The sequence below is a fragment of the Lithobates pipiens genome, unplaced genomic scaffold (genome assembly GCF_037356315.1).
Source record: "Lithobates pipiens isolate NorthernLeopardFrog02 unplaced genomic scaffold, aLitPip1_a1.2 Scaffold_28, whole genome shotgun sequence".
NCBI lineage: Eukaryota > Metazoa > Chordata > Amphibia > Anura > Ranidae > Lithobates > Lithobates pipiens.
Genome location: NW_027507789.1, coordinates 165502758 through 165515040, shown reverse-complemented (window position 1 = coordinate 165515040; position 12283 = coordinate 165502758). Strand labels below are relative to the sequence as shown.

Below are 12283 nucleotides of genomic sequence, written 5' to 3'. Positions count from 1 at the left end.
TGGCATTCTGTTGATGAGCTTCAAGAGGTAGTCACCTGAAATGGTTTTCACTTCACAGGTGTGCCCTGTCAGGTTTAATAAGTGGGATTTCAAGCCTTATAAATGGGGTTGGGACCATCAGTTGTGTTGTGCAGGAGGTGGATACAGTACACAGCTGATAGTCCTACTGAATAGACTGTTCAAATTTGTATTATGCCAAGAAAAAAAGAAGCTAAGTAAAGAAAAACAAGTGGCCATCATTACTTTAAGAAATGAAGGTCAGTCCGAACAATTGGGAAAACTTTGAAAGTGTCCCCAAGTGCAGTGGCAAAAACCATCAAGCGCTACAAAGAAACTGTCTCACATGAGGACCGCCCCAGGAAAGGAAGACCAAGAGTCACCTCTGCTGCGGACGATAAGTTCATCCGAGTCACCAGCCTCAGAAATCGCAGGTTAACAGCAGCTCGGATTAGAGAACAGGTCAATGCCACACAGAGTTCTAGCAGCAGACACATCTCTAGAACAACTGTTAAGAGGAGACTGTGTGATTCAGGCCTTCATGGTAAAATAGCTGCTAGGAAACCACTGCTGAGGACAGGCAACAAGCAGAAGAGACTTGTTTGGGCTAAAGAACACAAGGAATGGACATTAGACCAGTGGAAATCTGTGCTTTGGTCAGATGAGTCCAAGTTTGAGATCTTTGGTTCCAACCACTGTGTCTTTGTGTGACACAGAAGAGGTGAACTAATGGACTCCCTGGTTCCCACCGTGAAGCATGGAGGAGGAGGTGCGATGGTGTGGGGATGCTTTGCTGGTGACACTGTTGGGGGATTTATTCAAAATTGAAGGCATACTGAACCAGCATGGCTACCACAGCATCTTGCAGCGGCATGCTATTCCATCCGGTTTGCGTTTAGTTGGACCATCATTTATTTTTCAACAGGACAATGACCCCAAACACACCTCCAAGCTGTGTAAGGGCTATTTGACCAAGAAGGAGAGTGATGAGGTGCTGCACCAGATGACCTGGCCTCCACCGTCACCGGACCCGAACCCAATCGAGATGGTTTGGGGTGAGCTGGACCGCAGAGTGAAGGTAAAAGGGCCAACAAGTGCTAAGCATCTCTGCGAACTCCTTCAAGACTGTTTGAAAGCCATTTCAGGTGACTACCTCTTGAAGCTCATCAACAGAATGCCAAGAGTGTGCAGAGCAGTAATCAAAGCAAAAAAGGTGGCTACTTTGAAGACCCGAGAATATAAGACATATTTTCAGTTGTTTCACACTTTTTTGTTCAGTATATAATTCCACATGTGTTAATTCATAGTTTCAATGCCTTCAGTGTGAATCTACAATTTTCATAGTCATGAAAACTCTTCGAATGAGAAGGTGTGTCAAAACATTTGGTCTGTACTATACATACATAGATTTACTAAAACTGAAGGGTGCAAAATCTGGTGTAGCTGCCCATAGAAACCAATCAGCTTCCAGGTTTTACTGGAAAAGCTTAGAAGCGGATTGGGTACCATTCACAGCTGCACCAGATTTTGCACTCCAGTTTTTGTAAATAAAACCCACTCTCTCACTCCTTGTGTAGACACTTGTCCCATAAAATGGTTTAGAGCCCAACTAATGATACTACTTCAAAGTATGTTTTCTCATCAGTATTTATACAGATGGGCTTGGTCGCTAAATGTCCAGCTGTCAACACTTCTTGGATCACACATACTTTCCAATACAGGGGCACTTCTGTCATTGACCACATCGGTTTTTTTCAGCCTTGCTCCTTTGCAGATGTCATTTAGAAGAGCCCCTCGTCCCCGCTGCTCATCACGGTTCAGTTTAGGAGGAGCAGTATTAGCCTGGGGACAGAAAATCAGTACAACGTGAAATAATCAGAGGTGGAAGACCATTCTGTAAGGAGCAATAAGAAGAAGAAAAAAAAACACTCAGCTACTTTATGAATACTGGAAAACGTGCTGTCCAGAACAAGCAGCCACACTTAAAAGTGGTTGTAAACCTCAGAAATGAAATATGAACAAAGCATATCCCTCTACAGTGTGTACTTGTCTCAACTAGCACCAAGTGTCATTTTTGTCTGCTGATTTGTTCCTCTGCCATCAGCATGAATCATTTCTGACAACTACCAAGAAAAAAAAAATAAAAAAAAAAAAAAGGTGATAGGAGGGAGCTCCAACACAGCCTGTGACTGACAGCCTCAGCTCTGTTCCCTCCAATCAGCTCTCCGAGCTCTTCAGTGTGTAATTTTAGCTCTCCATCTCTTCTTTCTGACAGCTCAGACAAGCTTTATAATTTCTGGATTTTGAGATGATGTAGAGAGGACAAGAGTGCATATAGATAAACAGGTACAACTTATGCAAGAGGATGTGTTTCATTTCTGGGTCTCACTTGACGCCATTCACTGCACTGGGTATATGTAAGGGTTTACAACCATTTTAACCACTTCCAGCCCAAGTACGTCATACAATGTCCGATTTTGAGTGGAGATATCTGAATGATGGCTGCAGCTGAAGGTATCATTCAGATATCCCCTTTACCAGCCAGTGATTCTAAACACTGTAAGCACAATCATAGCGTCAGTTCAGCCGCTTCATCGTTCTTACAGACGGTGGGAGGGGACAACACTCCCGCCGCCCTTCGGTGCTTCTCCCGGCTTGCCTGTGCAATCAGTGAGCCAGAGAAGGAATGCACCGCACGTTGATCATAGAGATTTCCAGTGACCAGATGGTCCTCAGTCATCTATATGACCTTCGGAGGCTCAGGTGTGACGTTATGTCGTCACGTTCGGCCAGCGAAAGTAAACAATGCCAAGGATGTACCTGGAAAGAAAGATAGTCAATTTTTTTTTCTGGATCTTGGTCTTTCCAGCCTGGAGGAGAGATGTGGGGTCCTATAGATCCCAGATCTCACCATAAAGAGGACCTGTCGCGCAACATTCCTATTACAAAGGATGTTTACATTCCTTGTAATAGGAATAAAAGTGATTAAAAAAAAAAAAAAAAAAAACACTCAAGAGAAAGCTTAAAACACTTTTTTTTTTAAAAGCGCCCCCATCCCCACGCACAGAAACGAACACATACCCAAGTCTATATTGAATATTTAAACAGCGGTCAAATCACATGTGAGATATATCGCTGTGTGCGTAAAAGCGAGATGGAGATTTTTTTAAGTACCAAGGTTTGGCACCATGCCACAAGTGTGTGCAATTTTAAAGCGTGACATGTTAGGTATCTATTTACTCAGCGTAATATCTCTCATGTTATACAAAAAAAATAAAAATAAATTGGGCTAAGGGCCGGTTCACACTGCAGGCGCGGCGAGGCGTCTCCGACTTGCCTCGCCGCGACCTGCGGCGACCTCAGCGGCGACTTGCAGAGGACTTCTGTATAGAAGTCAATGCAAGTCGCCCCCGAAGTCGCCCAGAAGTAGTACAGGAACCTTTTTTCTGAGTCGGAGCGACTCGAGTCGCTCCTCTCAGAACGGTTCCATTGTACAGAACGGGGGCGACTTGCGGGAGCGAGGCGAGTCGTGTCGCCTCGCATCGCCCGCTGTGTGAACCGGCCCTAACTCTGCTGTTTTGTTATTTTTTTAATTCATTAATTGTTGCGCAAACACCATGTGACATAAAAAGTTGCAATGAACGCCATTTTATTCCCTAGGGCAGTGATGGTGAACCTTGGCACCCCAGATGTTTTGGAACTACATTTCCCATGATGCTCAACTACACTGCACAGTGTATAAGCGTCATGGGAAATGTAGTTCCAAAACATCTGGGGTGCCAAGGTTCGTTATCACTGCCCTAGGGTCTCAAAAAAATAAAAAAAAACACACATATATTTTTATAGTGAGTGTGTGTGTGTGTGTGTGTGTGTGTGTGTGTTATATATTTTACACATACATACAAATTAGGTTTTGAGTAATTTTCCAGCAAAAAATACCAATTTAAACGTGTAAAGAAAATGTTCCAGAAAAGGCCCGGTATGGAAGTAGTTAATGATCCCAGCACAGGTTTAAACTGGATGATGGAAAAGGACTGCTTGCGCTATGCTTTCATGACACTTTATTAAATTAAGTCTTGTAGTAATTGGTAGAAAAAGAACTAGGAAAAAAAACTACATTTTGAGAACTACTAGTTCCAGCAGGACATAACCACTCAAAAACTAGATCTATACTTTTTCATGCACTCTCGCATGCGATATCATGACCAGACAGGAAACAAGGTGTGGAAATACAGAAATGGATCAACACTGGAGGAGAGCCAAGCACTTATCTGCAGAAGGCGACACCCCCTGATAAATCATGCCTCACTTTCTGTACATAATGTGAACTGAGTAACTATACCAGTAATTCATCTTCTGATTAACACATCACAAAGAGAGCAAACATATCAGTATAAGAAAGCTTCTGCAGTCAGGGTACATACAATGCAGTTAGCAGGAAGTGAAAAAAAATCTCCTCCCAGTAGGGACACAAGTAGCTTGCCAGGGGCTTTAACCCTCCCCCAATCATTTAAAATGAAATGCAAATGTTCTAGATGGAGCCAGGCTTTAACCACTTGAAGACCAGGCCTTTTCTGAACTTTTTGTTTGCAAATTTAAATTGGTATTTTTTGCTAGAATATTACTTCAAACCCCCAAACATTTAGAGCCCATTCACACAGGGGCAACTCCTGATCCGACTTCAGGTCGCCCCTAGTCGCCTCAGGTCGCCTCAGGTCGGACAACATTTAAAAAGCAATGTAAGTGAATGAGAGCCGTCTTAATGCACGCTACTGAAGTCGCTCCGACTTCAAAAAAGGTTCCTGTACTACTTCTATCCGACTTGTAGGCGACCGGTACCCATTGATTTCAATGGAGGTCGCCTCCAAGTCGGATCTCCGTCTATACGGAGGCGACTTTGACAGAATTATCAGCTCTCAAGAGGGAACTCCACGGCAAATTTCTGAAAAAAAATTGGCGTGGGTTCCCCCTCCGAGAGCATACCAGGCCCTTAGGTCTGGTATGGATTCCAAGGGGAACCCCCTACGCCGAAAAAACGGCGTGGGGGTCCCCCCCAGATCCACACCAGACCCTTATCCGAGCACGCTACCCAGCCGGCCAGGAAAGGGGGTGGGGACGAGCGGGCGGCCCCCCCCCTCCTGAGCCGTACCAGGCCGCGTGCCCTCAACATGGGGGGGTGCCTTGGGGGAGGGGGGGCGTGCGGCCCCCCCACCCCAAAGCACCTTGTCCCCATGTTGATGAGGACAAGGGCCTCTTCCCGACAACCCTGGCCGTTGGTTGTCGGGGTCTGCGGGCGGGGGGCTTATCGGAATCCGGGAGCCCCCTTTAATAAGGGGGCCCCCGGATACCGGCCCCCCACCCTATGTGAATGAGTATGGGGTACAATGTACCCCTACCCATTCACCTGTGAAATAAAGTACAATAAAACACACAACACAGAGAAAAAGTATTTTATTGCACAGCCGGGGGTCTTCCGTCTTCGGGGGTCTTCTCGCCGGACTCCTCCGCTATGTGTGTGTAGCTCTTTTGCCAGCGGAGGAGTCCGGCTTTCTTCCTCCCCGCCGCCGGCCTCTTCTCCCGACTTCGGGGGTCTTGTCCCCCTCTTCGGTTCTTCTGCCGGGCCACCGCGCCTGGTCCGGTGGCCCGGTCTTCTGTCGCCGTCTTCCGTTCTTCTGTCGCCGCCTTCGGTTCTTCTGCCGGGCCACCGCGCCTTCTTATAGCTCTTTTACAGGCGGTGGCCCGGTCTTCCGTCGCCGCCGCCGCCGCCGCCGCCTTCCGTTCTTCTCCTTCTTCTTCTCCTGGAGATGTTGACTCGACGAGCTCTCCGGCCACAATGCCAGGGACGCGCTCCGCTGCCTCTTATATAGGGACAATGGGGCGGTGTCACATGGGTTGATGTCACATGGGTTGGTCACATGGGTTGATGTCACATGGTGACCCCGCCCCCTTACCATGTGACATCAACCCATGTGACCAACCCATGTGACATCAACCCATGTGACACCGCCCCATTGTCCCTATATAAGAGGCAGCGGAGCGCGTCCCTGGCATTGTGGCCGGAGAGCTCGTCGAGTCAACATCTCCAGGAGAAGAAGAAGGAGAAGAACGGAAGGCGGCGGCGGCGGCGGCGGCGACGACGGAAGACCGGGCCACCGCCTGTAAAAGAGCTATAAGAAGGCGCGGTGGCCCGGCAGAAGAACCGAAGGCGGCGACAGAAGAACGGAAGACGGCGACAGAAGACCGGGCCACCGGACCAGGCGCGGTGGCCCGGCAGAAGAACCGAAGAGGGGGACAAGACCCCCGAAGTCGGGAGAAGAGGCCGGCGGCGGGGAGGAAGAAAGCCGGACTCCTCCGCTGGCAAAAGAGCTACACACACATAGCGGAGGAGTCCGGCGAGAAGACCCCCGAAGACGGAAGACCCCCGGCTGTGCAATAAAATACTTTTTCTCTGTGTTGTGTGTTTTATTGTACTTTATTTCACAGGTGAATGGGTAGGGGTACATTGTACCCCATACTCATTCACATAGGGTGGGGGGCCGGTATCCGGGGGCCCCCTTATTAAAGGGGGCTCCCGGATTCCGATAAGCCCCCCGCCCGCAGACCCCGACAACCAACGGCCAGGGTTGTCGGGAAGAGGCCCTTGTCCTCATCAACATGGGGACAAGGTGCTTTGGGGTGGGGGGGCCGCACGCCCCCCCTCCCCCAAGGCACCCCCCCATGTTGAGGGCACGCGGCCTGGTACGGCTCAGGAGGGGGGGGGCCGCCCGCTCGTCCCCACCCCCTTTCCTGGCCGGCCGGGTAGCGTGCTCGGATAAGGGTCTGGTGTGGATCTGGGGGGGACCCCCACGCCGTTTTTTCGGCGTAGGGGGTTCCCCTTGGAATCCATACCAGACCTAAGGGCCTGGTATGCTCTCGGAGGGGGAACCCACGCCAATTTTTTTTCAGAAATTTGCCGTGGAGTTTCCCCTTGAGCTCATTCTCTGCTTGGCCGCGGCAAAAGTCGCCTGGCCTGGGGCGACTTGTAAGTCGTCCCAAGTCGCGCTTGAAGTCATCACAAGTCGTTTTGAAGTCGTCCCAAGTCGCCGCTGTCAAGTCGTGTCCAAGTAGCCTGATCAAGTCGCCTACAAGTCGTGTTGCCCCTGTGTGAATGGGCTCTTACACACACACAAAGACCATGGAGAATAAAAATGTGATTGTTGCAATAGTTTGTCACACTGTATTTGCACAGCAGTCTTTCAAACAATTATTTTTGGAAAAAATACATTTAACCACTTAACAACCGCCCATTGACGATTAACGGCTTCAGGGCGGTTGTTTAACTCTGAGAGGCCGTTATTTAACGGCCTCCCAGAATCCTGCTCTTGCGCGCCCCCTGGGGCGCGCACACGAGAGCATCCGTGACCGCTGGGTCCAGTGGACCCGGCGCATCACGAATCACGGTAAACGGCCGCTCATCGCGGTCGTTTACCACGTGATCGCTCCATCAAATGACGGAGTGATCACTTGTAAACAAACCTCCTCCCTCCCCCTCTCTGTACCGATCGGTACAGCGGAGGGGAAAGAGATCGGTGTCAGCAGCGATGTGGGCTGCATCTGCAGTGTCCACATCGCTGCTCACCGAAAATTAACTCCGCAACACTCCGCAACGCCATAGTCGGTGATACCCAGCCATAGTCGGTGATACCCTGCAATACCCAGCCATAGACATTTCCCCCCCCCCCCCCCCATCCCGCCGCCCTCCGGTGCTTCTACCGAATCGCTAATACGATCAAAGCCAGAATCTTTTTTTTTTTTCAGGCTTCCCAGCTTAGAGGTGAGATGTGGGGTCTTATTGACCCCATATCTCACTGTAAAGAGGACCTGTCATGCCATATTCCTATTACAAGGGATGTTTACATTCCTTGTAATAGGAATAAAAGTGATCAAAAAAATTATTTTTGGGGAAAAAAATGTCAAACTAAAATAAATAAAGTAAAATGAACAATAAAAAAAATGTTTTTTTTTAAAGCGCCCCTGTCCCCCATGTGCTCGCATGCAGAAGCGAACGCATACGTAAGTCCCGCCCACATATGAAAACTGTGTTCAAACCACACATGTGAGGTATCGCTGCGAACGTTAGAGCGAGAGCAATAATTCTAGCCCTAGACCTCCTCTGTAACTCAAAACATATAACCAGTAAAAAAAAATTAAATCGTCGCCTATGGGGATTTTTAAGTAGCGACGTTTGGCGCCATTCCACGAGCGTGTGCAATTTTGAAGAGTGACATATTGGGTATCTATTTACTCAGCGTAACTTCATCTTTCACATTATGCAAAAATTGGGCTAACTTTACTGTGTTTTTTTTTTTTTTTTTTTTTAAGCACAAAACTTTTTTTTTCCAAAAAAAAGCATTCGAAAGATTACTGCGCAAATACCGTGCGAAATAAAAATTTGCAACGACACCATTGTATTCTCCAGGGTGTTTGCTAAAAAAACATATATTATGTTTTGGAGTTCTATGTAATTTTCTAGCAAATAAATGATGATTTTTACATGTAGGAGAGAAATGTCAGAATTGTCCTGGGTGCTCCAGAACGCCTTATGGCGCTCCCTGCATGTTGGGCCTCTGTATGTGGCCACACTGTGTAAAAGTCTCACACATGTGGTATCGTCATACTCGGGAGTAATAGCAGAATGTGTTTTGGGGTGTAATTTGTGGTATGCATATGCTGTGTGTGAGAAATAAACTGATAATATAACAATTTTGTGAAAAAAAAAGTAAAAAAAAAATCTTGATTTTGCAAAGAATTGGGGGAAAAAATTACAACTTCAAAAAACTCATCATGCCTCTTACTAAATACCTTGGAATGTCTTCTTTCCAAAAAGGGGTCATTTGGGGGGTATTTGTACTTTTCTGGCATGTTAGGGTCCTTTCACACGGGGCGGATCAGTTCTGATCCGCCCCGTGGATATCCGTTTGCTCAGCGGGGATCACTCCGCCGATCCCCGCTGAGCAGGGAGATGACAGCTCCGTCTCTGCACACTGCGCAGGGACGGACCTGTCACAGCGCCGCTCTCCCCTATGGGAGATCGGATGACGACGGACCGCAGTGCCCGTCGTCATCCGATCCGATCCACAGACGGATGGAAAAATAGCTTTTTCCTCCGTCACACTTTTTCGGATCGGAGCGGGTCGGATGTCAGCGGACATGTCACCGCTGACATCCGACGCTCCATAGAGCTCTATGGAGCACCCGTTCAGGTCCGCCTGAAAAACTGACAGGCGGGCCTGAACGGGACGTCAGTGTGAAAGGACCCTTAGGGTCTCAAGAATCGAAATAGGCCGTCAGTACTTCAGGTGTGATCAATTTTCAGATATTGGCACCATAGCTTGTGGACTCTATAACTTTCACAAAGACCAAATAATATCCACCAATTTGTACTTATTTTTACCAAAGATATGTAGTAGTATAAATTTTGGCCAAAATTTATGAAGAAAAAATTACTAATCTGCTAAATTTTCTAACAGAAACAAAGAAAAATTCATTTTTTTTTATTTATTTTTTTTACAGAATTTTCGGTATTTTTTCTTTTATAGCACAAAAAATAAAAAACCGAGCGGTGATTAAATACCACCAAAAGAAAGCTCTATTTGTGTGAAAAAAAAGGACAAAAAATTTCCTATAGGTCCAGTGTTGCATGACTGAGTAATTGTCATTTAAAATGCGAGAGCACCGAAAGCTGAAAATTGGTCTGGTTATTAAGGGTGTTTAAGTGCCCAGTGGTCAAGTGGTTAAAGAATTAATAGAAAACAAAACACTAAAAGTTAGCCCAATTTGTTTTGTATAATGTGAAAGATGATATTATGCCAAGTAAACAGATACCCAACATGTCACGCTTTAAAATCGCTCGCTGAATGGAGTCAAATTACGGTACCTAAAAATCTCCATAGGCGAAGCTTTAAAAATTCTTACAGATTACCTGTTTGGAGTTCCAGAGGAGATCTAGAGTAGCAACCAACCGATATAGTTTTTTTTCAGGGCCAATACGATACCAATTTTTCAGCTGCCATTCAGGCTGATATTCTGTACATTTAAAATTTTTAGTTTTACACTGTCCTTTTAAAAAAAAAAATATTTTTTTTATCACTTTAACCACTTCCCGACCAGCGCACGACGATTTACGTCGACAGAATGGCACGGGCAGGCATATTGGCGTACAGGTACGTCCAATATTCGATGCCGCCCTGCCATCGGGAGCGCGCCGCCGGCGGCGCGCTCCCGCGCTGGTCGGGACCCCCGTGAGTCCGGTCGCGGGACCCGCGACCGTCTCACGGAGCGGCCGAATGGAGAAAAAGCTGTGTAAACATTTTTCCATTCTGCCTAGCAACTAGTGACGCTGATCTCTGCTCCATGTGATTGGAGCAGAGATCAGTGTACACTAAATGAAAGCCCAACCCCCCCACAGTTAGTAACACCCCTAGGAACACTTAACCCCTACACTGCCACCCACTGGTTAACCCTTTCACTGCCAGTGTCATTTACACAGGAATCACTGCATTTATATAGCAGTGATTACTGTATAAATGACAATGGTCCCAAAAATGTGTCAAAAATGTCCGATGGGTCCCCGACAATGTCGCAGTCACAATAAAAATCGCAGATCACCACCATTACTAGTAAAAAAAAAAAAAAAAAATTATTAATAAAAATGCTATAAAACTATCCCTATTTTGAAAACGCTATAACTTTTGCGCAAACCAATCAATAATCGCTTATTGCGATTTTTTTTACCAAAAATATGTAGAAGAATACGTATCGGCCTAAACTGAGGGAAAAATTTTTTTTATATATTTTTGGGGGATATTTATTATAACAAAAAGTAAAAAATAATGCGTTTTTTTCAAAATTGTCGCTCTATTTTTGTTTATAGCGCAAAAAATAAAAACCGCAGGGGTGATCAAATACCACCAAAAGAAAGCTCTATTTGTGGGAAAAAAAGGACGTCAATTTTGATTGGGAGCCACGTCGCACGACCGCGCAATTGTCAATTAAAGCGACACAGTGCCTAATCGCAAAAAGTGGTCTGGTCTTTGACCAGCAAATTGGTCCGGTCTGAAAGTGGTTAATTGCCGTCACAAGGAACGTAAACATTCCATCTCTCATCCCAGACTTCAATTCTATAGAAGAGAATAGGAAACTCCAATTTCTACTGGGAGAAGAGGAGCAAACGATAAAAATTGGTGCAGGTCACCAACTGAGAGGGACATAGGAGGACTTAGAGGATAGAGGAAAGACAGAGGACTTAAAAATCCTTTGAATGGACTTTTTCCCATTCCCCTCTATATTACGCATTACCCCCTCCCCCCTCCTTTTTCTTATAGAAAATCAACTGCTTTGGCAATGCTAACATGTATGTGGTCTGGCCAATAAAGCTTATTTGAATAAGCAGCAGATACTCTATGGAGGAATCTGGGACTTACAAAGACCCCAAACCTCTCCTCTGCACTTGAAAGTATTCAAAACATTAAGATCGGCGTTTAATACTGTCCATTTTTTTAAAACTGGTGCATTTAAGATCAGAGACAAAAAAAGCATAGGCTTTGTTTGGGTCTTCGGCCAGCCGGCAGACGTGGCATTACCCCGGTACAACCCCTTGAAGCAATAATCGGTACGTTTTGTGACATACATCGATGCTTTGAAAAAAAAAGTGAATATTAGCCGCTGATAATTGGCTGACCCCTAGTCTAGAGCTAGAATTATTGCTCATGATCCAACGATCGTGGTGATACCTCACGTGTGGTTTGAACAGTGTTTTCATATGTGAGCGCCACTTATTTTGCCCTTTTTTTATTTTTACACTGTCCCTTTTTTTGATCACTTTTATTCCTATTACAAGAAATGTAAACATCTCTTGTAATAGAATAGAAATAAGTAGGGTTGTCTCAATAGCACTTTTTTTTAAAGACAGAGTACAAGTACCAATACTTTTTATCAAGTACTCATTGATACCGAAGGGGAAGGGGTTGGACGGCGTGTTTTTTTTTTTAGTTAAAGTTTTATTTTTTTTTACAATAAAATTTTTTATTTTTTTTTAATTTATTGCAATACTTTGTGTGTGTTTTTTTTTTTTAATCAGCCCTGTTGTAGGGCTTTGGTAAGATATGGAGAGGGACATCAGCAGCAGTACTGTGAGGGGGGAGAGCAGCAGAACTGGGAGGGGCATGGAGGATGTGGTGACAGCGGTGATCGTGTGTGGGAGAGTTATAAGCATCGATCACCACTGTATAGAATTCACTAAAGCAGC

General features: G+C 45.9%; 1 protein-coding gene across 2 annotated transcripts in view; it reads right to left on the bottom strand.

The window, feature by feature from the left end:
* WIPF2 (WAS/WASL interacting protein family member 2) overlaps positions 1-12283 on the bottom strand; it is a 60697-nt gene that overhangs the window by 21477 nt on the left and 26937 nt on the right. For both annotated transcript variants that reach the window (XM_077459835.1, XM_077459834.1), the window contains exon 4: positions 1707-1839. In XM_077459835.1, the coding sequence (XP_077315961.1) occupies positions 1707-1839 (133 nt within the window). The remainder of the gene's footprint in view (positions 1-1706; positions 1840-12283) is intronic.